Genomic DNA, 24,189 nt, shown 5'->3' with positions numbered 1-24,189 from the left:
CTGCTTGGTTGTGCTTTTAACAAGGGGTTCCTTTAAGTTTGCAGATAAATAAAGTTGGTAGAATTGTTTATTCTTGTTTAAAAGTTTCTTAAATCTGAATATAGATGAATCTGTTTGTGTTTCTTCTAGTTAAAGAATTTCCTCAAAGTCTAACTAAGGCTATTAATATTCCTTTTCTTTTAACTAAATTTCAAATGATAACTACAATTCAATTTTATCCACAATTTTTTTTATAAAATGCAATCCTTCGGAGGAAATTCCAAATGAGATACACGCTGTGTCCACCAAAGCATGCATGATACAGTAATCAACATTACTCCTTTCACTTAAAGGGCAATTCATTTTTGCCATAAAGTTCAGAAGAAACTATTTCAAAATAATGCGACTCTATGAATTTGCTTTCAACGGCAATAATGAAAGAGACTTGCTAAATGAAGGCTTGTGAATTAAGTTAGTATATCCATAACTCATGTTTGACGGATACTGGCATACAAACCCTCCAAAGCAGAAGACATACCTATCTCATGCACGTGCAGTCTACTCTAATCATGAAACAAGTATAATAAAAAGACTTGAGTTCAGCCGATTGGCCCATTCCAAGTGAAAGTACACCGTTGGGAGTGACTTGAGGGGATTCTTTTTCCTCGATGGTAACACATGATGCCCAAGGAAAAAGCAGTTCAATGCTTTTATTTGTCTTCAAAAATAACAATCAAAGCCCCTTTTCAACAAGACCTTCCATCTGCCCACAGAAAAACTCACCAGAAGTTCTGATACATCCAGACAAAGACGACACATTCAATTTTCATTTCATATGTTTTGATTGGTCAAAGTACATCACTATATTATAAAAGATTCTCTTAGACCATCATCATAAGCTGTTTAGCCGATTTTGGTTGTCCACTGATTTGTGAGAGGGTTTTCATTTGGATATAGGTGTCTTTCATTCCATACAGCATGGTCACTTCATTGAATATACAGTCAATTTTATAAGCAGCACTGAATTCAATTTTATCATGGTCAAACGAGTAACTGAGTATCCAATGACGCATTTGCGACGTATTTGCATTTTGCAATTAATTTGCGTTAAAGCTACATGTATTTGCAATTAATCATCAGCACATTACAGACAAATATTTAATTGTCATATAAACATGAGGTGCTTGGGCAACCTATACTACTCTCAGAAATACAGCAATTATAATGCCTAAACAAATGAGAAAATGAACACTATCAAATCATAACCATCACAATATTGCACGAGAAAAAACAATGTTCGTGAAGGTCATTTGCTACATCTACGAGAATGACATTACAGGTAGAGCCTAGAAGGACTTACACTGAATCAGAAAAGAACGTACACGACCTGATGTTAAATATTTTTTAAGCCATGCTGCACTCAATCCAGGAGACTTCCTTCGCAGGTTCAATTAACATCGACCACATTATGTACATTGCAACTGGTTAGATGTCAAATAGAACAGTAAATTCTACGGCTGATTGTAGGAAATGCCCTTTGTAAGGGCTTTACCAAAGTAATTCTGAATCTCAGGTATTATACGCTGAATCAGGTGGGAGTGTCTGCAAATAATTGGTACAAAAGAAATTCTAAAAGGTTAGAAAGACAGAACATAGAAATGTAAAATGAAATGCATTCATCATATCTGTGATTTATTTATCCGGCCAAAGCTTAATTATTCAATTAATTTCAAACCAAAGGTCGGCATCTATTGTGTAACAAAGTTTAAGATCCCTGACCATCATATTTGTCAAAAAGCAAACAAACCTAAGAATATAGCAACTTGCAGAAAAAAGAAAGAAAGAAAGATCAGCAACATGTTGAACAAAAATCACAACCCGCCCTCTGAAAAAAGGGTAAGCCCACAGCTTTTCATATTTTTGATAACTATATATAAAACGTCAACTTCATTTCGCAAATGAATACTAATAAAAATAACACGAAAGCATGCTTTCTAAATGAAATAGAGCTTTATTAAAATGGAAAGAGAAATGAAATCAAGTCATGTAAAAGAATTTTTTATTTAGTCATGTAAAAGAATTTTAAGTAGATTCAAATTTTCAATATCTTAACTCCTTTTAGGTTGACACAAGCCTGCCAAAACTACAAGGAAAATAAAGAGAAATAGAAAGTAGATACAACTGACATAAAACCTCCAGCTTATAAAAGATGATTCAGACATTTATTCCATTTAGATTTTGTTTACTTATTACAGACATCTGTACACATTGTAGAGGGATCAGATACGTACCCTGGCTTTCCACTCAATTTATCGAAGTGTTCCAAGATAAAAAGGATGCATGTGTGCCTCAACGATATAGCATTAAATGCTTCAGAAAGTTCATACATACTTGATACGCTCTCAAGTGATATATCCTGGACCAAAACATCAAATAAGAGAAATTCACTTTCCAGTCTAATAGTAGAGCACAAGGACAAGTGTAAAGACTATGTGTATTTATGTGTGAACCAAAATTCTCTTAGCTGACCTGCGCAATTGTGTACTCGCAGAGTCTCTTGAGTCCTTCTAAAAGATATTGATCGGCTGCTCGGAGGAGATCTTGGGCAATGTCAAGAGTGATCTCAACTGATCCAGTGTATATAAATCTGGAGAAAAGATTAAAGACAATACGAATTAAGTTGTTCACAATTATTACAAGTTTTCACAGCACAACTTTCATAAAGCACGTGAATGCAGAATTTATTTGACCTCATCATCAGCTCAAAAACCTCCCATCTAATGTTTGGAATCTCTATGTCCCGTGCCTCCTTCTCCTGACATACAATAATAGACTAGCGTATCACAATTATTGTGCTGAGATATGAAATGTAATTTTGTATTGCTATTGTTGAGAATGAGAGGAAAAGAAAACAAGAGACATAATTGAATCTGTCAATTTAGACAGCAGGGAGTGCTATTATATAATAAGGTTAAGAAATGAGTTATTAGATACAAGTATCCTAATTGCCTAGTTACCATGATTATTTAGATCCAAGAATAGGCACAGGGTACCATGTCTAAAATATCCAACAGCTACATTTACTAACCAAATGATAGATTATACATGATGCTTATCATGATATCGTGGAGCCAATAACAGTTTTCTTTTTTTGCCCGATAGTCTATTAACAGTGAGAGACATATGATACACTTAAGATCAATATATACTCACCCTATAACCACCATCAAACATAGCACGGAATGCGTCTGAAGATGCAAGCAGACAAATTCTGTGAGCATAAAATCGTTTGCCTGCAGCAAAGTATGGAAAATACCAGGTTATCTACAAATGCAAACTGCAGCTACAACAGCACTGCATTCTAGGTGAATTGTTCTCCAAGCAACAGCTTTAAGAAAACAGTGTTAATGAAAAAACATCAACCTTCAACCAAAAATGTAACATCGGACAAGGTAGCATTGTTTACATACTGCTCTCCCAAATAGACCTGCAAGAAGAAAAGTCTAGCATCACAGGCATTAAAACTTACAAAAATACCTTACGGATACAGAATAATCAAGACAAGACAGAAAGTAAGCAGTCAATGAGTGCATTAGGCTTTTTAGGCATATGCAAGTACTACAGATTATTGGATCCACAGAAGCAGATACTAACTAATTAAACAGACCATATATTTATAACTAGACACTATCCCCAATATCTGAATCAATTTTAAACACCAAGATATGGTAGTTGACTTGGGATACAAATCGTGAAACAAAATTTTTCAAGTAGTGAATTGGTAGATTCATGATCACTGATAAAACATAGCTCGGACAGACATTTAACATACAGAAACATATAAAAATAATGTGTGTGCAGCATTGTGAAGTTAAATAGCTAACAAAGCAACATATAAGTTTCAAAATAACATGTATTTTAGTTTCCAAATATCATGGTTAGAAAATATCTCAGTTTAAATTAGAAAATAAAATTCGATTATAACGTATCTAGATGTTACTTCTGTTTTTTTCCTCTATATTTTTATAAAAAGAGATTAGGAAGTCCTAATGAATAAAAGGTCCAACAGATAACTTATGGCCCAAAGTAAAAATCTTGGAAGTGAAATATAAAAGGTCCTAGCATGAAAGAAATGAATGCAGTAAGTTGTCGTTTAACTTTAGGGTTGTGGTCATTTCCCTTCTCAACCCACTACCAGCAAACAAGTGCAGCTTAAGTATTGCAAATCATGATACAGGTAAGCATGACCAAGAGATATCACATGTCAAAATAAAATGCAAACCAGAAAACCATTGACTACTATATGAGAAGAGGTGAGATGAAAATTTAAATAACAATCTTGTTGGTTTTGATACGTGCTAAGGGTTGTGGGTCCATGCCCAATGGCTAAACAGGCAAGAGCCCATGTGTTATGCAGGGTTTTATATGTCAAGAGTTGTGCCAATCCCAACAACTAAAGCTTTTGGCAGAGTAGTAAGTGTTCTTAGTCAATCATTTGGTTTCATAATTCATACAGATTCAAATTACAGGTTTAACAAGTTTCCAATTATCTCCACGTTCAAGGACAGAGATCCTCTAAAAGAGTGAAAATTATATGCACAAAGGGTCATGAGAGGGCATGATGGATTATTGGGTCAATTCAGCCCAGTCATCCATGCCCAATAGCTTAAATAGGGTAGGACCAGCCTCTAAGCAGGGTGTTTTATCAGTTAAGCTTGAGGATTACATCCCTGCTAACAGTTAAGCTTACAAATGTCCTTGCTTACTTATCATGTAGGATTTGAAAAATTAATTAGCCACACTGTTAATACCTGCCTTATTATGCATGTTGGTGTGTACACAGTGATCTTGTAAATATAACAAGGAAAAAAATCAAAACAAAGAGGAAATTTTTTTCATATATCATCATGAAAAGGACAGGAAAGAAAAATAAACCTAAAAGCATCATATATAAATAAAACACAGATCAAATCAAAATACTTGGAAAAGGCAATCAATCATTTAGCAATGATGCTATGAAGGATGAGAACAAGCCAACAATTATATATGCCTACCTGGGGTGTGGGAGATGGGGGTGCAGCATCTACTGGAGACAGAGTCGTGCCTTTATTGGCCAACTTGCATAAAGCCACAGCTCCATCAAGTTGTTGCTTAGAGTTATAATAAGAGCCAAGAAGCCCCATAAGCAACTCCAAACCTGCATGGACAGATGCTTGGATTCATATAGAATAGAAAAGGCAAAAAAAAACACAGAAAAAGGTTTTAATTTTTTTTTAAAAAAAATATACATCAAACTAAAGCAAAATATTTTATTAAGATGCATACCATGGTGTTCTATAAATATTTTTCTCTGGTCATCAGCGGAACAAAGGTGAGCAAGAGCCAAAGCAACTCGTCTTTGAAAAGCCTTCTCTGAAACTCGCATGAGATATAACAAATGGTTCAGCACCTACAAAGGCAAAATTAATACGTTACAGATCTGAACAACATGTAGAATTCAAACTGGTGGGATAAGGCTAGATTGTTGTAGAATTAATAATTAATACAGTAGTAGCATCCCTACCATTTCCAAGCTAATTTCAGTAAAATGTACCAAAGAACAAGTGAATGTGAAGTGGTGCTTACTCGCCCGTGAATCTTCTCTTCTAATCTTTTCAATGTCTTTGCAACACAATCCTTAGTTGCCTGCAAGAGAAACCAATTCCTTATCTCTTAGTGTGTGCCTAAGAACATAAAATTTGTATGCAATTATATAAAGCACTGAACTCCCATTGATATAGGCAACAAAGGGCAAATGCAAAAACCATGAAACCGAGAAACCGAGAAACAGAATTGGTATCAACAAGGCAAACTTACTTGAACAATAAACTCTCCATCCTGCAGTCTCTGAATTCCACCTACCCTAATAAAATCGGCCACATTATCCTATGGGACAAAGTAAAAAATATAAAAAAGGAACAGTTATTTTACTTTAACTTCAAGTAATAAGCTTTACTACAGTCAAGAAAGATATTTTATTAGAACTCGTAGAGTTTATTTTACCTCATTATCTGCAAGGCCATAAAGAGCAAAAGCAGCATTATGTTGCAAAGACCCATTTTTTGAGTCAAGAAGCTTCAGTAAGGGAATCAAGCCACCATTGTGTGCAATACCAGCTTGATTATGCGTGTCCTGAAAATTAAAATTGAATATCTACAGGTTATGGTGTTAAAGGGAAACAGTGATTCAACATACTCAGAAAAAGTGCATAACACTTTTTTATAAAGCTGTAAGTAATACAACATATTAGAAAGATGACTTTTATGTTCTGAGATAAGACATTAATACAAAACTTAAGACATGGAAATGCACAGAGTTTACGTTAACGATTTTAAACTAAAATGACGAACTTAAAATTAACTCCATTGCCGAGTATATAATCTATAATACTTACACATGGAAATTTGTATAATATATATGTTACCATTACCGATTAAAAACTATAAATAGGAAATGTAACATTAAATCATGCCTCTTAACTTACATATTTGAACTCTGACATGGAAAAGACAAGGGAAAAGAAATAACCTGGGCCAATCTCCCCAATGCAAAGGCAGACATTTCTTTTAGCTGAACATCAGGGGACTGAAGCATCTCTATCAGAGGTCGGACAGCACCCCTCTGAACAATGTGAACCTACAAAATCAAACAATACGAAAGGTAAAACTAAAAACAGAGATATATAATACACAAAGAGTTGATGAGTTAACACCCACTGAGCCACCCTATTCAGAAATAAGTTAAAGAAAGAATCTCATGGGAACTAGCATATTAGGAGGTGCCTAAGTCAGTATGAGATGCTTGATCAAGTATTTACGTGTTTGGTTCTCCCACCTTAATAGCTAGCTTTTGAGGTGGGTTTCTGATGAAAACCCAGGGAGGCTTGCCTGGGTTGGAAGGATCTTTCCACTCAAGCTTCAAGGAAAAACTTTTGGATGAATTCTTGAAACGATTCTTTGAAGAATTTTTATATAAAATGTGATCTTCAATTTTGCGGATGCCATGGAAAAGAAACAGATTCAATAATATAAAAAAATCAAGATAGTGATAGGAATTAGAACAACCCTTTGTGCCACTCAAACTCCATTAGATAAGCAAAAACAGAGAATATACAAATACTAAGGATAACAAGTTTATTCACAAAAAGAAAATACACATTTATTTTTATTTTCCAAATCACATCAGTTTCCCAAGAACATGGGTACTTATCAATTGGTATTAGAGCTAGTTGCCGATATCCTGGAAAGGGCTACAGACAGAGAGTACTAACTGGTCAGCTCTTAGGGGCAGTGCTATGATAGGAATTTGGATATTATGAGATGCCTTAGTTTGCAACAAGTAGTATAGGATGCTCAAGGAGGTATTTAAGTGTTTGACTCTCCCTCCTTAATGGCTAGCTTTCAAAGGGTTGGTTCCCCAAATGCTTGAGCACTTTTCAGAATCCAAACTAAAAATCCATGCATAAAATTGTTCACATCACTTTTTTCACCATCCAATAAACAAACATAAAAACAGGTGTTAGGATTTTTCCTTTATGCCTTTCTCTCTCTCCCTCACGATTCAGTTTAATCATGGAGTTATTAGAAAAACTAAAGTTAATGCTTACCTTGCAGTCTGAATCAGTTGCTGCAAACTGTCCAAGTAACAAGGCTGCTTCCCTCTGGCTTTCAGAGCAACAGGAGCTGTTTCATCATACAGTATTAGAATTAGAATAGGTTGATAGAAAGACATCTTTTTCAGTAATATATACTACGGAAAATTATTGGAATGAAAAAAGGAACTTTGAGTTATAATAGTGAAACAAATTAAGTGCAGGGTTGAAACATGGGGGAAGGGAGATGAGCGTAGTTTTCCAGGGTGCGAAGTAAGAATATACCTAAGTAATCCAATGACCGGTTGTAGGGCCCCAGCAAGAAGAACTTCTTTCTTTATATTAGGGGAAGAGTGGACCAGATTTCCAATCACACCAACCTGTAATTCAATAAAATTCATTGCAAGTTCCCAGTAAGATCAGTACAAAGACCAAAGTCAACACTATTGCAAAATTTAACTTAAGAATTAAGGTTGCACAAGTAATACCGCTTCATAATGAATAGCAGCATCTTCTGAACGAAGCATTAGAATCAGAGTTGGAAGGGCATTGCATTCAACGATCTACATGTCATTATGTTACGTTACGTGACTTACTCGTATCATATGTAAGTCAATTTAAATTCCCAAAACATTCCCTAAAGACCACTAACCTGATTTTTATTTTCATCATTTTTGAAAGCAAGGGTTCTCAATGCACCAGCAGCTGCTCTTTGCACCTTTGTATCCGCAAATTCAAGTAAATGAACAAGCGGTGGAATCCCACCTTCGATCCTACACATTAACTCCAGATAATCATAAGAATAAACCATTCCAAATTAAATTTCAATTGCATGGTAGTACTCGAAGAAGCATACCTGACACGAGTCTTAATACTGCTGTTCTCATGAGCAAGATTAGTAATCGCGTCTGCAGCCCTACGAATTAGACTATTAATGGCACGAGATGTTAAGCCGTTTTCATGTCTTTTCAAAAGATCAACGAGATGTTTTAGAGCACCACTGTCAACGATGAGCTGCTGGTGCTCCGGCTGCAGAAGGCATTTTCACACCACACATTAGACCATCATGCATTATCTTCAAAGCTTCCTTCTACTATACAGTATCAACTATACCATCCTAAAAAGAATCGCTCACGCCGTTTGGTGAAAACGATAAGATAAAACAATTTTTGGCATAAACAACGTTTTAAAAAAGGAGATAACTATCACTAGTAAGCGAACTCAACGTAAAATCTATATCACAATACAAATAACAGACGTGGAATTAAAACCTTGAATTATATAGACTTCAGAGCTTGTCAATTTCAAGGCATGAAGAAGCTAAGTTGCAATAATTCCTAACTAACAGTCACCGTAGAGGAGAAGTAAAATTACCTTGACTGCGAGAAGTCCAAGCGCGAAAGCACTTCCTTTCTCGACCTCGTGCTCAAACGGCATTGGCCTCTGCAACAGGTCGCTTCCGACTAGAGGAGGCGCTTTAAGATGTTTAACCAGAGCAGGAATGGCGCCTCCTTCAACAATCACGTTCACCACTTCCTCTGCAAACAAAGACAAGCGCCGAATGAAGCGCGTGCGGTGCAACGGACGAAAGCAGCGAAGAACCGAATTCCGCGAAAGAAGAAAACGAAAACGAAGGAAGCCAGAGGACGAATAGATTTACCGTTTTTTGCGAGATCGGCAAGGGCGTGCGTGGCGCGCTTGGCGGCAGCACGATCGGATTCCTTCCATGAGAAGGTGGAATCGAGGACGATGACCTGTTCCTTGACGTCGGAGAGGAGGGCGTCCCGAGCGTGGCCGGTGGGAGGCGCGGAGATCTGTCGGTCGTCTTCGAAATCCTCCTCCAGCTTCCTCTTCTGACCTTTCCTCTCCGGGAGGCAGTGATCTGGTCGCGCGTGAAGGTCCATGGACGAGAAAAGAAGGAGAAGAGGAAGAAGAAGGAGAAGGTCCCTCTGTCTTTGGGAGACGCAACCCAAAGTGTTAGAAACGAGGCGCGGAAGAGAAGAAGAAGAAGAGAAGAAGGAAAAAAAAGGGTGCTCCAAATGGAATTCGGGATTTGAACACGCGAGTGAGTGCCAGATCGGAGGGGTAATTCCGAAATTTCCTCCATGCCCTTTTCTCTTTTTTCTTTTCACTCTCCTACTATGCCCACCCGCATTTATTCATACTTATGTTTTACAAATAATAAACATCATTTTAAATTCTAAATCATAGTAATTTAAATATATTTAGCTAGTTATTAATGTTTGCAAAAAAATTATGATGTTTTATCCAAATTTCATATTTTATCCTAATGTTATTTGCATAAATTATTGCTAATTCACTGGAAATTTTAATTTTCTATCTATGAGGCTCACACACCTTTTAAATAGTGAGTCGGTGTCGGACACCGACATTCGTATGACACATATCGGTGAAGTGTTCAATTCAAAAAATATTTGTTGAATTGGTTCTAACATAATTTTAAAAATAAGAAATACATTAATTTTTAAAAAACTCAAATTTATTGTATAAATTTTTAATATGATTATAAAAATAAGGAATAAATCCTTTTAAACCAACCATAAAAAAACATCTTTCTACTAAAAAAGAAACTGAAATATACTTGTACACTTAATTTTTTATTATCAATTTATATAATTCATAATTATATAATATATATAATTGTATGCTCTTATCCTACATTTTAGAGATTATACTTATCTCCATGTTTGTATCCATGTCCATATCATATCGTATTAGTGTCTATGCTATATAGTTTTCTATTTTACTTTTTAAAATTTATTTTAAAAAAATTTATAAACGTATCCCTAATTGAAAAATTTTACAAATATATAAATAATGCAATAGAAAAAAAGAAAATACAATAAATGTAAGATTAATATATATATATATATAGTATGGTGTGGTGAGTATGGGTTTTAAGAGTGGGTCCAAATATAGAAGTTTGGTGGGTCTGGTTAAGTTCAGACCTTGCATATATGATTTAAATTTGAATATATTGTGCTTTTTGAGCAGCGCGTTCATAATAAAGCAAATCTTCATATTCTTACAGAATCATGGCGTTGGCAATTAGGGATTTTTCTGTTTTAAACGGTTTTCAAATCATAAAAAAATGTATTGGTACGGAACGGATATTTGATTTGGGTTGAAAAACAAAATGAGAAATCATTGAAAGTTAAGATTGGAATTTGGATTATCAGAGTTGACTTAATATTTTTAAAGTTAGAAAAATAATCTTTATACTATAAATAAATATTAAATATATTAAACCAGTCCTATTTTAGTGATATAAATAAGCACTAGTTTAATGTAATTTAAACACTTGATATAAATGTACTGGTAGGATTTATACGACTGAGACTAAGATTGGTATCTTGAAACTTGATCGAGGTATCGATCGAGGTCGTAATTGAAGTTAAGTTTACACACGATTAGCGAAGATTAATTAACAATCAAAAGTTAGGTAATATACTTCTAAACATGATTCAGCTTCTTAATCTGACCTAATAAGAAAGAGTCTATAATAATTATATAAATAGGCATAGATTATTTGAATCACGTACGTCATCATCATACAGTACTCGGAATACTGAATGTTGAATACCGAGTGTCTTTTGCAGGTATTATCCGAGACTGGAGATTTTGAGGACGAGGGGTAGAGTAGCAAAATAGAAGTAGAGCATCGGTTTTCAGAGGAAGAGAGAAGCATCCGACCGACCAATCGAAAAGGAGTTCCCATAGTTTTTTTGGTCCCAATCCTGTTCGAGAACAATGACAAAATCAATTTCAGATTAAACTGTAATTTTCTATGTATCTTTGTATAACATATTTATCTTGTGGTATCATAAACGAATATATTAAGTAGTCAAATTAAATTTTGAATTAAAACATACGTAAAAACAATATTAAACCAGGACTTTGAATATTATAAAATTTAAAAAAAAAAACAAGAAATCAAATGAAAAATCAATAGTAGATTATAAATTAAATAGTAAACTTTAAATTTAAATCAAAACTTATAAAAACTATATATTATGAGTGATTTGATAGTAAATAATACGATAAGTTAAATAAATTTTTTATAATAGATTTAAAATAACTCTAATATTATATTAAAAAATATATTTTTAAGTTTAATTTAATCTTATATACTATAAAAGTACTTTAATATTTAATCGATGTAATTCGAAAAACTTTAATATTTTTTGTGAATTGGAAATTTGAATTTAATGGGATATTTATTTACCTTGAATTAAAGCTTCAGCGTAAGTCAAAGGACAAACAGTCGAAAGAGACTCCAGAAGGGAAGAGATCAATGTTGGGCAGAGGTTATTGGGCCAACCACCAATATGGTCCATCGTAAATCCATTCTTATTTAAGTTCGCAATATTTTAAATCAATAACAAAGATTTCGTACACTGTATATTTTTATTAAATGTAGAAAAATAAATATTTGAATTTAACTAATTTAAAAGGTAAGAATATAAATATAAACACACTGAATCATCATCATTCATAGCTTTCCTCATTTCCCATATCACTCTAAATCATATCATTTGTTATATTTTCCTTATCCACAACATCAATGGAGTGTGAAATGGGCTGTTAGTGTAAAAGAGTAACAAAAAGGTTGAATTATGATTTTAAAATCTTTTGTTTACACTTCTTTTTCTTTTAAAGACCATAAAGGCTTAATTTAAAATAGTTTTAGACCAAAAAAAAAAATATTTATTTATTTTGATTATCCGAGAGTCTGCCTAGTTTTTTTTTTAAGCAGGATTATAATATTGTTTTTCTCACACTTCTCTTTTTTAGTAAAGTATCTTTTTATTTGTTTCTTTAAGTATTTATTGAAAATATTTTTTCCAATAATTTTTCTGCTTTTATATATATTCCTATAAAAAAGTACTAAAATATGTTATAAATCATAACATTCAAGATAGATAATATGAAGTATAAACTCTAGTTTCACACAAGATTAGATTAGATTTGTAGATTAGATAAGAATAATATAGTCATTGTCTTTTTTAAACTATTTAAAAATAGTGTAAGTTTACACTAAAATTATGTGAATAGATAGATTGAAAAATATTATAGAATTGGAGAAGTAATACTTATGGAAAATGATTTGATTGTTTTGAAGTTGTACTCGCTTATGTGATTTTAATTTCACAAATAAGTGATTTTAATTTCACAAATAAATACACTAAGATTGTGATAATCTTGCATTACTTTAGTTAAAAAATTTATATAAAAGTCGTATTAATTTTGATAAGCATAATTTTATTCACACTTAATAACTTTTGATCATTGGACTATAATAGTAAATAAATTTATTGTTTTAAGTAAGATTCGTATAATTGGATTTATTTTGACCTTAACTATTATTCTGGTTAATTTGTTGTTTTTAGAATAAATAGAGTAAAGTGTCTATATTTGTGAATGAGTCAAATATGTAAAAGTCAAGTTTTTTTTTAAAAAAATCAAAACAAAACACAAATATTTGAGAGAATTTTATGCAAAGTATGAGACATTTTTTTCCAACTAAGTAGGAACTATATTTTTTTCACTATCTTCCTCCATTACAAGAAAATCATTATATAAAAAGTAATTTTAGACACAAAAAATAATTAGTTGTTATATTGAATAAATTAAAGACCATTTTAACAAAAAAAATATTGACTTTTAAATTAATTTCTATTATTATAAATAGTTTTTAAATTGATATCTAATTAGATAATCAGATTTTAACTTCTAATTATTTAGATTCTTTTATTTAAATAATAACTATACCAATTATTTAGATTCTTTTATTTAAATAATAACTAGCACAAGAGAAAATTCAAGAAAAAAAAAACATCATAATTTGATTTTGGAGTTGCAGATAGAATCGATGCTTTTGTGAGGGACGAAAAGAGAGATATAGCAAGTGCAGAAACTAGTGGCTTTCATCTTGAAGAGGTTCACCACCTTGACTTTCCCCAACAAGGTGACTGATGAGGTAAAATTTATAACACCCCTCGAATAATCAGAGGATAAATCCTTAAGTTTTGCGACATCTGCAAAAATAGACAAAGATGTTGTTATGTTATGGTCACGACGTGCTGGAATAGTGTCCTCACGCAGTGGAGCCTCGGCCACAAGAGTCTCTCCATGATAAAGATGTGCTGTGTTGTTGTGGTAGGTGAAGCTTCCATGGTTAGGGTTTTCAACAGTGATCACTATGCCTAATGATACGTTTAGTTTCAAAGTTGGTGTCTCAAGTTTGAAACCTTGGAGTTTAACTGATTTGAGGATAATGTGAGGGTCTTTAGGCTTGAAGACAGTGAAGAATAATACCAGCAGCAGTGCTGCTAACAAAATGAGTAAAAGAATGGCAGTGACACTGCAGATTTTAAACCCTTTGGAACACCTCACACAGCATACCATGATGAATGATGATGTTCACGTATTAGGAATTATATAATATAGATGAAGTTGCAGAACCATCTCATTAAAATGGGGATGAAAACAATGAGACGGCTGTGGCCTGTGACATTTTCTAAATTATTTATGAGTCCAAGGTAACCACTAAAGCCATGTATGTAATGACATCAAGTTTTAGATATATTGACTAGGACGTTTCTCTTAAATGGTGTCGAACACACGTATCCAACATTGAAATTTGTATAACACTTATGATGAAGTGTTTAATTAAAAAAATATTTGTTGAATTTCTGACATTTCTAATACGATTCTAACACAATTTTAAAATTGAAAAATGCATTAATTTTCTAAAAATTAAAATTTATTGTATAAATTTTTAGTATGATTATAAAAATAAAGAACAAATCGTTTTGTATGAGCCATGAAAAACAATTTTTTGCTAAAAAAAACTAAAACATATTTGTGCACATAATTTTTTATTGTCAATTTATATAATTCATAATTATATAATATATAAATTTGTGTTCCGGTGTCTTACATTTTAGAAATGATACGTATCTCCGTGTGTCCATGTCGTATCAATGTCTCTATTATGCATTATATTATATTACAATTAGAGATAAATATTTGTTTGTTAAAATTGTATGGATTGAATCCCAATTGTAAAGCGTTAGTTTTTAATTTGTAGTTATTAAAGTAATAATTTTTATTTTAAATTATTTGTTTTTAAAAAGAAGAGTGGAATATGAAACTTTTTTTAATTAGTTATTACTACAAGAAAATCATTAAATGAAAACTAATTTTAGAGATCAAAATAATTAGTTATCATATGAGTAAAATAGATACAATTTTTTAAATTAAAAAAATTATTAGTATATAAATTAATTTATATTATTAATAAAAATTTATAAAATAATTTCTAAATTAGTATCTAACCTTTAACTACTATAAGGTTTTAACTAATTATTACTTTATATTCTAAATTAGTCTCTGTTAGTCTTTTAGAGACCAATTTAGAATCTAAAGTATTAGTAATTAAAACCTAGGTAGTTAATTTAGATACTAATTTAAAAACTATTTTATAATTTTTTATCAATAATAAAATTCATTTTAGATACCAATAATTTTTATTTTCTAATTAGATTAATATCTAATTTAGTTAATATAGTAGTTAATTATTTTTTGTCTCTAAATTTGGTTGTTATTTATTGATTTTTTTTGTGTTGATGCAAAAAAAATGAATTTAATTTTTTATAATATAAATTAATTTCTTACAATGTTTTTTGATAAATTTTGTTTCATCTAACTTTTCTATGTTGAAAACACATTTACTTCCTTTGTCACCGTATTGCTCCACCAGGCAAATCAATGACATGTGACAAAGTCTTCATAATCAAGAGAACATGTGCAACCTCCCTTCCTTTTGGGTAATTTTCAATCACCCATACTTGAAATTGACTTACACTAACTAAATTCAAATAGTTTAAGAAACCATCAGTTTTGTGTAAATTTTGTACGACATCTTTATTAAATACGAAAACTAATTTGACCTGAGATAATATTACAAATAAAATTAGTATCTAGTAAAATAAAATAACCTCCCAACAAGAAAAAAAAAAACAAGTTACAATAATATTTTTCCAAAATTATATTATTTATACCAACAAATACTCAGTAATTTAATAGGTGATTTTTTCAACATGGGTCTATTTAATAAAAGTAGTTGTGACGAATTTCCTATGAAATTGTGTTATTCCAATGAGAAATAGGGGTTTGCAAACAAACATTATTTATCCAAAAATATCTGACTAAAAATATAATTTTATCTTCATTCCAAAACAAGTATTTTTAAATAATGATATGTGGTCAAAAAATTAATTGATTATTCATAAATTTTGAACAATTTTCTATGTCTTGTTTTAATGAGCCGAACAAGGGGAATAAAAAATGTAATACTAATTGGGCCGAACAATGTGTCAGAAAAAAATAATGTGATAATAGTTAGTGACCTTTTCATCCAAGATTAATGTGTTAAATTGTCTTATTGTACACAATTAAGGGTAAAATGACACTTTCTCTTGTAATTGTATTCTACTCTAAAATTGTTTCTCATGAAAGGTGCATATGATGCAAAGTGATATAAAATAATATTATTTTATTACTGAATGTGAAAATAATTTTAAAGTTATCATTTATAACTCCAATTAATGATAAAATGATACTTTATTAGATGTTGAAATGGTACCCATAGAATTGTACTCTAAAATTGTTTATCCTAAAATGTGCATATGATGCAAAACAAAATAATAATATTTTATTTATTGGATGTCAGAGCAACTTAAAAAATTAATTAATCATAATTAACTATCATTAATTATAAGGATTTCGTCCCATTAATTCCATTCTCACTAGAAGATTGATTTGTTTGTTTACAAACATAAGTATGATCTCTTGAAAAGTAAAATATAAGTACCATCTCACATGGTTTTGTTTTGCAAAACATTCTAATAAGTTCAATGAACAACTAAAACTCAAACAGAAAATGACAAAAGTGTTTTAGTTATTAGTTATGTTTGATGTTCTCATCACCATTTCCACTTGTTAATACACAATCAAGATATTAAGTAAAAATGGCAAAAAGTTAAGTATTTCACTCATGTGTATAAAAAAAGAAAGTGGTTGTACTAACACTATAAGAATAGTAAAATTAGAATGAATCAACAAATTCATTGCAAATGTAGTTGGAATAGTTCCAATGCATTAAATAATTTTTATCTAAAGATTAGTGATGGAATGACAGCAAAAGAAAAATTTATTCCAAGGGCCCTTGTACATTAATTGCTTAATCTAGATGCACTATTACCAATTAATTTCCTTTTTTTTTGTTTTTTCCTTTATTATATCACTTTTCTCTTTATTTGTTTCAATGTAGACATCCATTAGGCTAATAGGGATGGGATATTCACCCAACATCTTTTTAAGACATTAAACTCTTTAAAAATTAAATATAAAAAATAATTAGTTATTATACTAACAAAATTATACTTTATTTTAAAAATTAAAAACATTATTAATATTTAAATTAATTTTTATTATTGATAAATAGTTTCTAAATTATATCTAATTAGTTATCTAGATTTTAGCTATCAATTATTTAAATTTTAAATTTGATATCTAATTTTTTCTATCTAACTAGATATTAGTTTAGAAATTATTTATTAATAATAGAAATTAATTTAAGTATTAATAATTTTTTTATTTTTTAAAATATTATTTAATTTTATTAATATAGTAATTAATTATTTTTTTATCTCTAAAACTGATTTTTATTTAATGATTTTTTTTAGTGATAAAGTAAAAGCTTAAATATAATAAAACATACTTAATTATTTGTTGAATTAATTATTTAAACTGAAAAAAAATCTAAATATTGATTAATTGTTGACATATGGAGACTTATGCAGAACCTTCCTACTAAACAAAAATTTGTAGATTTAATAATGAGAAGGTTTGAATCTTCCTTATAATTTACGCACATGCAGGATGAGACCGAAGTTCGATGTACTATTGTTTTTATTAGTTTTATAAAGCAATGTACCAAGTTGGATTTTGAAGATGGAAATAAGAAAACAGAACTACATTATTGTTTGATGCTAGATAAACCAAAATGATTTTGATGAGAAGGTAGCTTCATGTAACGTTACAAATGGAATCTCATCTCCAATAAAATTCCAAGTCACATGGTGCCAATTTAGCTTTGCAGAGCAATTACTCCAACCAGAGGGAAGTCACTGTTATGCAATAAATTATCCAACAGACCATAACTTTCAAATTTTTGCAGTCAAATCAAGGTAAAAGAACATATTTTTTGATGATTCACCACACCCTGTGGCTAATTAGTTCATCATGGATTTTGAACATTGACAAGGGAATGAAAGAGGTGGAAAGAAAAGAAACTGCATGGATTCATTTGATTTTACTTTACTAGATTGGATTCAGATTTCCTTACTGGTCATTTTGTTCTGAATCATCGAGTTCTTGCAATGGGCTATGGCTCCTTGGATTGCGTTCTGCAACTCTTCCATGGAAGAAGTGTCTCCGCAGTACATAGCAGCAGCAGCAGCACCTGGTTGAGAGAGAACACCGGAGTGATTCGGCGATGATCTCATGGAAGAAGGACAACTCGAAACGCAGCTTCTTCTTCTTCTGGGGTATCTGAGATTTCCCGAGAAAGAATGAGAAAGCGCACCCACACTCTGTTTTCTCTCTGTCTTGCATAGTTTGGTAGATTTTTCTGTCTTGGTTAAAAGTGAAAAAACAGAGGTCATTGTCACTACACCAGCACCAGCACCCTCCCCTGTGTTTAACTGCCCTGACCTCTGCTGTTTCTGGGAGAGCTTCTCGTAGAGAGGCTTCACCTTCTTGAAGTACTTCATGATGACCTCCCTGGCCGTCACGCTCATTTTTTTCACTGAGGAATTTGCAGAGACGCTGTCTAGGTCATGGGAGGTTTTGACGGGTAGGTTGTTCTCCTTACGGAAAACAGAGGAGAATCTGGAGAAGAAGAACTTGTGAGATTTTTTGGAGATGGAAGATGAAAGGTTGTTGCTGCTGCTGTTGTTGATACTGTTGTTGAGGCGCTTGAGTTCGTCTTCCTCTGTTACGGAGCTGGGGCGGGAAGAGTCGCAGTCAGGGAAGATCGCGAGGTCGCTGGTGAAGGAGGAGTGGGAGTCGTTGGAGCTGCTGCCGGTGGAGTCGCGTGCGGCGGTGGAGGCGGAGGAGGTGCTGGCGGAGGAGAGGAGGAGCGTGCGGACCATGGAGATGCGCTGGGAGAGGTGGAGAGGGAGGAGCTGACCCTTGTAGAAGAGATCATCGGCAGGGCAGAGTGCATTGGAGGATTTGCGGGGTGAGACAGAGATTGTGAACTCGAAGTCTGAGGAAGAAGAAGAAGAGAAAGAGTGAGAGGGTGATGAAGGAAGCGTGTATGATTTTGATTCATTCCCTCTTCTCCTTCCCATTTCTCTTCTAAGTTCTAACTCCATCAAACTTCCATTCCAGAGCACATAGCTCCATTTATAAGGTGAAATCGTGATTAGTGAGAACTAACGAAACCTAGTTAAGGATGTTAATGAAGACATAAGACAAGGTTGTTTGATTTTTGATGTGTGATTTGACAAACAGGAGCCGCATCTATAGCGAGGTAATAAAGACCCACATGGGAGAGGTGGAGCTTGTGAAAAGGGTTTTTAAATTGGAAGTTGGCCTCCTCATGTGTTGTGAGCTTTCTCATTGTACGTGTCATGTGCTCCAGGCGTTAAACTAGGATGACCAAACACATGGGACCTTCCTTCTTTCTCCTCTTCTCCACTCACTTTTCTGTTCCCTCCCAAAATTCATCACTTTTTCCAATAATCATTTCTCCATTAATACTTCCATTAATAAAGTTGCACATCATCATCATCATAACCCAAGTTTTCAATTATTAGACCAAGATTCTTAAATTTTAATAATACTTTTTACCAAAAATCTACTTAGAGCTCCTGTTCAATTCAAGGATCTTTCATCCATTTTTATTTATTTTACTTGTGTAATCCTGAAAATTTATATGAAACTGTTTTGAATAATATAAGTTTGAAATATTTTTATATTTTATCAATTTTTTAATGAAATAACTCCTATAATGAAATATCACTTGTGTACTTAGAAGAATAATTCACCACCAAATGATTTGCAAAACACTCTAGGAACATGTCTAGAAGTTCATTTCCATGGTAAAAAACATTCACACTTTCTAAAAAAGATGAAATTTTTTAGAAACTAAAATTTTAGTAATTTTCATTTTTAATAACTTTTTGAATTGTTCCTTTGAGTTGTTTTTTTTTTATTGTACTTCCATGTCCACTTTTGAACAGTCACGTGAACAACTTTTATAACTAATTACTCACACTATCTCGGTTATTAAACCTGAAAGTGGAATGATCTTAAGTTTATTAATTAACAAAATTAAGTAACTAAGACTAAAGGTGTAATTAGAGGTAAAGAAGGGTGTGTGTGAAAATTATTGTAGATTCTGGCAGTGGTTGTAGACGACAAAACAACATGCAATGCACTCGTGATATAATTTTGTTTTGAAGTTGCAGATCCGAAGGCCAATGATCGAAATGGTTTTGCATGGTGGAGGAAGTTGAAGAAAGATGATAACAGAAAAAACAATGAATTTGGTATTATGATTAGTAATTAAAATTTGGCTGATTCGGCAGAAACCATAGTTGGTGCGTTTTTGGAAGTGTTGGAGCCATTGCAGTTTGTTGTCACTGTTGTCAGATAATTTGAGTCGGTTATCAAACCAACGCAATATGCATTCAGAGCAGGAACCATGGCATCACTGGTGGAACGACTCTCCCTACTATGCTTTCTTCACAAGCCACCCTAACAAATGCTGCATCTCACCATTCCTATAAATCATTTTTCCATCATCAATTGTTATTTTTTAAACATAAAATCGTCACTTTAAAAAACAATTCTTGTAACTAGTGTTTTTCTTGTAACTTTCTTTTAATTGTTTTTTCATGTTGTCACTGTAAAATTCATTATATAAGTGGCTAATTCTCCCTTCACCATATCAACTGTAATATATACCTAAAACCTACACAAAATATATATGTATCCATAGAAGAATTTATTTATTATAAATATTATTTGATTTTGAGATTATGTTTTGTCAAAATTAAGTATGAGTTAAAATCTGATGTACTTTACTATATATAATTTATACAAACATATAAAGATTTGGGAATCATGTTATGTAGTTTTTCTGTATAAAAGTTTTTCAAATAAAGATTATGACTTGAAATATCTATGACTTTTTGATCAATGCTAATTGTTGCTTATTGGTTATTGTATATGTTAATTACATGTGAAATATTGCCTTAAGTATATTAAACATTTAAGGCACGTAAATATATCAAAGTTGAAGTTTTCTTAATGAAAAAGCTACATTATGAAAAATATGTTGTCTTTGAGTATCATATATTCAAGTTTCAATATTTAAAAATATATAAGTATAGAAAGATTTTAAAGATCAACCTTAACAAATAAACATTCAAGAAGAAGTGTGAGAAATTTTCATAGCAAAAGTTTTCTTTTGGAGCATCGCTAAAATGAAGAAGTGTAAAGTGAGATTTGTGTTGTTTTTAAGTCTTGAAGTTAATAAGTTTCAATGATCGTCATTTATGAAAACTATATAAAGACTTACAAGTTGAGGAAAAATAAAAAAATCACTAGAGCAATTTTTAAAGCTTTCAACATTTAATATATATTGTACATAAAACGTCTAGTCAATCGAGTTGTGAGCTAAATATTGTAAATCATTACTTTGAAGTATATCAAGTGAGTTTTCATTGTTATCTATTTGTGAGTGTTTTTTTTATCATATCTTGATAGATTATAATCTTAGGAGGAGATTAAGACTGATGTACATAGAGATATGTGAATACTCTATGTATCTAAAGAGGTGTGAACATTAATGTACCTGAAGCCTAAACCCTAAATCATAAACCCTAAATTGAGTTGTTAGTTAAACATTGCAAATCATTACCTTATGAAGTATACCAAGTGAGTTTTCATTGTTCTCTCTTTGTGAGTGTTTTTTTTTTATCATATCTTAATAGGTTATAATCTCAAGAGGAGATATGTACACAGAGAGATGTGAATACTCCGTATACCTAAAGAGGTGTGAACATCAATGTACCTGAAGCGATCTATGTACTCGGTGTATCTAGAGAGGTGTAAATATTCATTGTATATATAGATGTATGTGTACACGTCTATAATAATGTAACCTTTTAAGCAATACATAGTCTAAATCATAGGATAAACCAATATAAATTTGTATCTTAAATTTCTCTTCTCTCTTTATTTATTAGATTTTACTTTTGTATTATCTTTATCTTTCTTGCTTAACAATAAACAATAAACGAGAACATGATTATGCATTTTTAATTTAATAATGTAATTTTTAACTAATTATGTCTTACAATATGCAATCACACTTGAATTTGTATTTTTTAATTTATTTTTTTAATTTTAATTAAATTTGATTCAAAATTCTTTACTAACCATTTCTGTGGTAATTTCAAATTCAATTTAATCATGTCTTTATAAAATTTAGAGTTTTTACGAAAATTTTAATAATATTTGTATAACACTATCTAATTGTATTTTAAAATTGTTATTTCCTTATACTATTCTTAGTTATCTTAATGTATATTTTAACGTATATTGTCATTCTTAAAACTATTGAACATCCATATATTTTTTTATTAGTCATTTTATGATTTACATGAATTCAGATACTTAATATTTATCAAATAATATTTGATACACTGGCATGTACACGAGTTTTTTTTTTTTTTCATGAACTATATCTTGCCTATATGTTTTTATTTTATTTTATAGGTTACATTTAGTTTGATCACAGTAAAATCCATAGAAGAAGTAGGACGAAATTCATCACAAATATATTTTTATAACAAAATTTAATATAATGTTTTTGCCCAACATAACAGTGTATCAAATATTACTTTGTTTTAATAATTTTTAAGTTTTAACCACATTTTTCTGATAGGCAAAATCAAGTTTTCACTATATGTTGTTTGTCACAACCACACATTCTTAACTAGTTAATATCAGTTTATATATTTTAATTTTTTTGACTCAATTAAAATTTTAAACTCTCATATTTTATTTAAAAGTGAAATTCTTGTAATATTCTCACAAGTTGTTAAAAAAATCTATCTAAATAATCTAAAAATTCAGCCATCCTCCTCTGTACCTCTATTTTTGTCCTATGTAAATAGTTTTCAATGTGAAATACAATTTTATATCACAATATAAACATCAAGAATATAACCTACATGAGAAAATTATTTATTTATTTTATTTTCTACAATGACATAATTTATACATTAAAAACACATTTTATATTTTTACTTATATAAATAATCTTTATCTTGGGTAATACATAAAATAAATAATAGTTGTAATTGAATCTGATTTTAAATTAAAATATATTTATTCTTTCGTCCCGTTAATCAATTTTAAAATAAAATTCAATACACTTTTTTTAAAATTTTATACAAAATACTATATATTTTTCTTATAGGTCTAAAGTGTTTTGCCGGTAAAAGTATTTTTAATAAAAATTTATGCACTTATTATATATAATAATAATAATAATAATAATAATAATAAATAGTCTACCCTCATATAATGAAATTAATATTTGTTTTTTTAAACAAAGGAGTTTTTATTTTTTTAAACACATGATAATTTTTTTTTAAAAATTTTAGATTAATTATTTATATTTTAATAAAATTCTGCTATATATATATATTTTTTTTACTTATATTATCAAAATATCTTTCGTTAGATTTGTATACTTTTAATAATATTATCATATTATAAAAAATGTTAAGTTAAAATTATTATTTTTGGAAACGAGCTTATGCTTACATTTTGTCATTTTTCTATTATGGATTTTAATGTTTTTATTAATTTAGCCAGTTATGATTTTTAACATTTTAAACAAGATTCAATACATTTTTTTAAAACATTTAAAATGCCTATCCACAAGAAATGGTTGTCACTATTATTAGTTTAAAAAAAATACTATCATTTATTATTTTTTAAATATATTTTTTTCCGTTAAAGTAAATCCAAATCCTATAGTACGAACTAATAAAAGAAGAAAGGACAACTTTGTTGTTATTCCTATTTCAATCCAATCAAGTAAAGTTATGAATATTCCAACTCCTCAAACTTTAAATTCTTTATCTTTCGCATCAGATTTTCTTAATAAAATACTAGAATCTTTGAAATAATTGAAAATTATGGTAGAGTTCTATTGAAATTATTATGAAAGTTTATTAATATATTTTGTAATCTTAAATCTTCAACAAATTCTTATAATTTTATTTCATTTGGCTTTTTTTTTAACTATTTTTTTAAAAAGCAAGTAAATTTGATTGTTTATTAATTTTATTTTAATTTATGTTTAAATTTGAATTAAATTTTAAAGTTAAAACAATTATCTTCTATTCAAAATAAAAATAGTAAATTCGGTTCGCATAAAATTGATTTTTTTTTTCTCTCCA

At 30.7% G+C, this 24,189-nt stretch overlaps 2 protein-coding genes across 9 annotated transcripts; both read right to left on the bottom strand.

The window, feature by feature from the left end:
* Positions 1-293: 293 nt before the first annotated feature.
* Positions 294-9,728, bottom strand: ARIA (ARM repeat protein interacting with ABF2). Of its 8 annotated transcripts, none has more exons than XR_016518391.1 (20): positions 9,270-9,728; positions 8,984-9,147; positions 8,466-8,638; positions 8,262-8,382; positions 8,098-8,172; positions 7,895-7,989; positions 7,625-7,700; positions 6,547-6,654; positions 6,022-6,150; positions 5,836-5,904; positions 5,605-5,664; positions 5,305-5,428; positions 5,034-5,176; positions 3,403-3,482; positions 3,193-3,272; positions 2,730-2,794; positions 2,509-2,626; positions 2,271-2,395; positions 1,340-1,581; positions 294-770 (listed from the first exon to the last, which is right to left on the bottom strand). XR_016518391.1 is itself a non-coding variant. In XM_068611639.2 (19 exons), the coding sequence occupies exons 1-19, from the start codon at positions 9,511-9,513 to the stop codon at positions 1,491-1,493; spliced, it is 2,124 nt and encodes a 707-aa protein (XP_068467740.1). In that variant the 5' UTR covers positions 9,514-9,696; the 3' UTR covers positions 1,034-1,490. The 8 variants fall into 8 exon arrangements, 2 of the variants coding, with proteins under 2 accessions (XP_068467740.1, XP_090154270.1); XR_016518389.1 differs by having other exon boundaries at positions 5,034-5,191; positions 9,270-9,690; XR_016518387.1 differs by having other exon boundaries at positions 3,403-3,466; positions 5,034-5,191; positions 9,270-9,690.
* A 7,923-nt stretch (positions 9,729-17,651) lies between these two features.
* MAKR1 (membrane-associated kinase regulator) lies at positions 17,652-19,427 on the bottom strand. The gene has a single exon (XM_068611638.2). The coding sequence runs from the start codon at positions 19,075-19,077 to the stop codon at positions 18,031-18,033; it is 1,047 nt and encodes a 348-aa protein (XP_068467739.1). The 5' UTR covers positions 19,078-19,427; the 3' UTR covers positions 17,652-18,030.
* Positions 19,428-24,189: the final 4,762 nt, after the last annotated feature.

This window comes from Phaseolus vulgaris, chromosome 2, assembly GCF_051622355.1.
Source record: "Phaseolus vulgaris cultivar YP4 chromosome 2, ASM5162235v1, whole genome shotgun sequence".
In the NCBI taxonomy this organism is placed as follows: Eukaryota; Viridiplantae; Streptophyta; class Magnoliopsida; order Fabales; family Fabaceae; genus Phaseolus; species Phaseolus vulgaris.
This window is presented reverse-complemented; position numbering and strand designations above follow the sequence as displayed.

Excerpts from the sequence above, each read along its gene's own strand:
- MAKR1 (XM_068611638.2), bottom strand. The coding sequence starts at position 19,077 with ATGGAGTTAGAACTTAGAAGAGAAATGGGAAGGAGAAGAGGGAATGAA.
- ARIA (XM_090298144.1), bottom strand. The coding sequence starts at position 9,513 with ATGGACCTTCACGCGCGACCAGATCACTGCCTCCCGGAGAGGAAAGGT. Across the intron at positions 2,627-2,729 it reads GTTTTTGAGCTGATGATGAG|ATTTATATACACTGGATCAG; the intron begins GTCAAATAAATT and ends TCTTTTCTCCAG. Across the intron at positions 2,396-2,508 it reads GCGAGTACACAATTGCGCAG|GATATATCACTTGAGAGCGT; the intron begins GTCAGCTAAGAG and ends GTTTTGGTCCAG.